This window comes from Brassica napus, chromosome A5 (assembly GCF_020379485.1).
Source record: "Brassica napus cultivar Da-Ae chromosome A5, Da-Ae, whole genome shotgun sequence".
Classification (NCBI taxonomy): Eukaryota; Viridiplantae; Streptophyta; class Magnoliopsida; order Brassicales; family Brassicaceae; genus Brassica; species Brassica napus.
This window is the reverse complement of record NC_063438.1, coordinates 10,665,502-10,667,891: the sequence shown is the minus strand read 5'-3', so window position 1 is coordinate 10,667,891 and position 2,390 is coordinate 10,665,502. Positions and strand designations below refer to the sequence as shown.

General features: G+C 45.6%; 1 protein-coding gene across 1 annotated transcript; it reads left to right on the top strand.

Annotated features, from left to right (window-relative positions):
* The first annotated feature begins 579 nt into the window (after positions 1–579).
* LOC125608567 lies at positions 580–2,390 on the top strand. The gene is made up of 3 exons (XM_048778983.1): positions 580–1,941; positions 2,023–2,299; positions 2,371–2,390. Exons 1-3 carry the CDS (start codon positions 580–582, stop codon positions 2,388–2,390), a joined length of 1,659 nt encoding a protein of 552 aa, XP_048634940.1.

Below are 2,390 nucleotides of genomic sequence, written 5' to 3'. Positions count from 1 at the left end.
TGTTTCAGAAAGATGCTCAAAAAGAAAAAAAAAAGGAAAAGAAAAAAAAAAGGAAACAAGGGTGACAATATGGATTTCACAGCACGCGGATAAAGGTTGAAAACCCACATAATTAATAAAGGCAGGACAATGTGAAAGCTAGACATAAGAGGATAATCAGGTGCACCAGATCATAAAATCTTCAAAGAGTGATACGTGCAACCTGAATCAAGTGCTGAGCCAAGTCTTGCGATACTCATCCTAAAAGGTACAAAAAAATTTTGTTTGAGATCAGGATTGGCCAATTGAGAGTTTGTTAACTCGTGTTTGAGTACTGTCCTGAAAGTCTTGTGATACATGATTAATTCACAATGATACTTGAATGACTTTGGGTTTGGATGAGAGATTTTGAAAGCATAGGGCAAATAAGGAAAAAGGCTAACAAGGAAGGAACGGAGTTAAAATTTTGGAAAGGTTGATTGAGTTTCCCTCTTAAGGGAAGTTGTGAATCAGAAACCCTAAACGGTTACTGTTCAAAATCAAGAACATCTTTTTACCGTCTCTTTTGCTCTCAATCAAAAAGGCGATTTCTCGACATCTATGGTGAGAACGAAGCAGATGGCTAAACGTGATGTCGCGATTGCTTCTTCGTCACATGCAGAGGATGAATCACCCAGACCCCATCTCGCTGATGAAGGATCTGAAGCAACTCCTCCGAGAAACGAGTTACCAACAACGAACCTGCTCCCAGAGGTCACGGAGGAACTAGACGAGTTCAATACTGCACGGGAGAAGGCTCTGTCTGACGAAAGCGGAGAACAGCAAGTCTCCTCTGTCCAAGAAAAAGGTCCGATTACCCAAGATGCTACGACATCGACTGACCCAACACCGCCTAAGTCTCCATCTGCCCCACTCGACGCTACACCGTCTGAACCACCCAGATCTGAAAATCCAAATCAGGTATCTGACCCTCTGTTGCTTCTTTGCCCTGATGAAAAGATTGAGTCTGGTGACAAGGCAGGAGAACAAAGTCAGGATCAATCTGAAGCAGAGACAGAGGATGTAGTTTATCTCGGGTCATCGGCTGAAGAAATCTCTGAGAAACGAAGCAGGAAGAAGCGGGTGATGAAGAAGTTGAGATTAGGATCTTCAAAGCGACGCAAGACGAGTAAATCAGGCGCCTCTAAGTCCACATCTAAGGCACCATCGACTGATGAGTTGAGTCCTACAGTCCTGGCTCAGAATACCTCGGTTTCAAGCCGTGTTCGATCCAGGAAAGCATCGGAGAGAAGTGCTGCGGTTGAAGTATCACCAATCACCGAGAGGGTTCAGCAGTTTATGCGTAGGAACCTCATAGCCGAAAGATCAGTGGATATGACTGAGAAGGATCAGTGGGGCTATGTTGAGGTCATCGCAAAAGGTTCTATGGGAACTACCGTCTCAGCACTGGGAAACTATGTGGAAAAAGTTGTTGCTGAGTTCTACGCCAGTCTTCCTGACACAAAGGTTGAAGCAGATGCAGAGGAGATAGCAGTGCAGGTGCGTGGTCACACGTATGAGTTCTCACCAACGATGATCAACGAGGCTCTGCATGTTGAACCTCTGGATGAAGATGAGGTAGAAGAAGAGACCACTCTTGATAGCATCTCAAAGTCTGAGTTGGCTGAGTTTCTCACTGAAGGAACTCGAAAGGAATGGGACAATCTGACCACTACTGACTTGTCTCCTTGCTACGGTGCACTCATGATCATTGCTGCCTACAACTGGATCCCGTCTACACACAAAACACATGTCTCTGTTGATCGAGCACGGTTGATCTACAAGATGGCTCGAGGAATCCGAGTTGATATGGGAAGATTGATCTTCAGGCAAGTCATGAATCTTGGTGTGGTGCAGAAAAATGACTCTCGCTGGCTGATATTTCCTCGCCTAATCATGAGTGTCCTCCAGAAGCAACACCGTGTCTCTCTTCTCCCGGGTGAGAAAGCTTAGGGTCCAGTGGTCTATACGAAGGACAAGAGGGTTGGTGAGATCTATGAACAGCGGCTAGCAAAAGCCAAGGGTAAGGCAAAGAAGGGAGGGGATGGAAAACTTTCCTCAAGATCAGCTCGTGTGTCACACCCTCCGCCATCATCCTCAAGTGCTCCGACTCCAAGTACCACCACAGGACCGCGACGTTTCAGTGTGCATGACCTTGGCTCTGTTTCCATCCCTCAAGGAGTGTTGACTCAGGATGATCTTCACAAGGTCTTACAGAAAACAACTCGAGCTCTTCAGGCACTGATTGACATTATTCAGGATCTGAGTCACTCTGTTGCAGGTTAGTAACGTCTTATTCTTTTGTGATTCGTGTGCTTACATTTGTTTTTTAACCCTTGTGCTCACAAACAGGGGGAGAAGATAAGGATTAA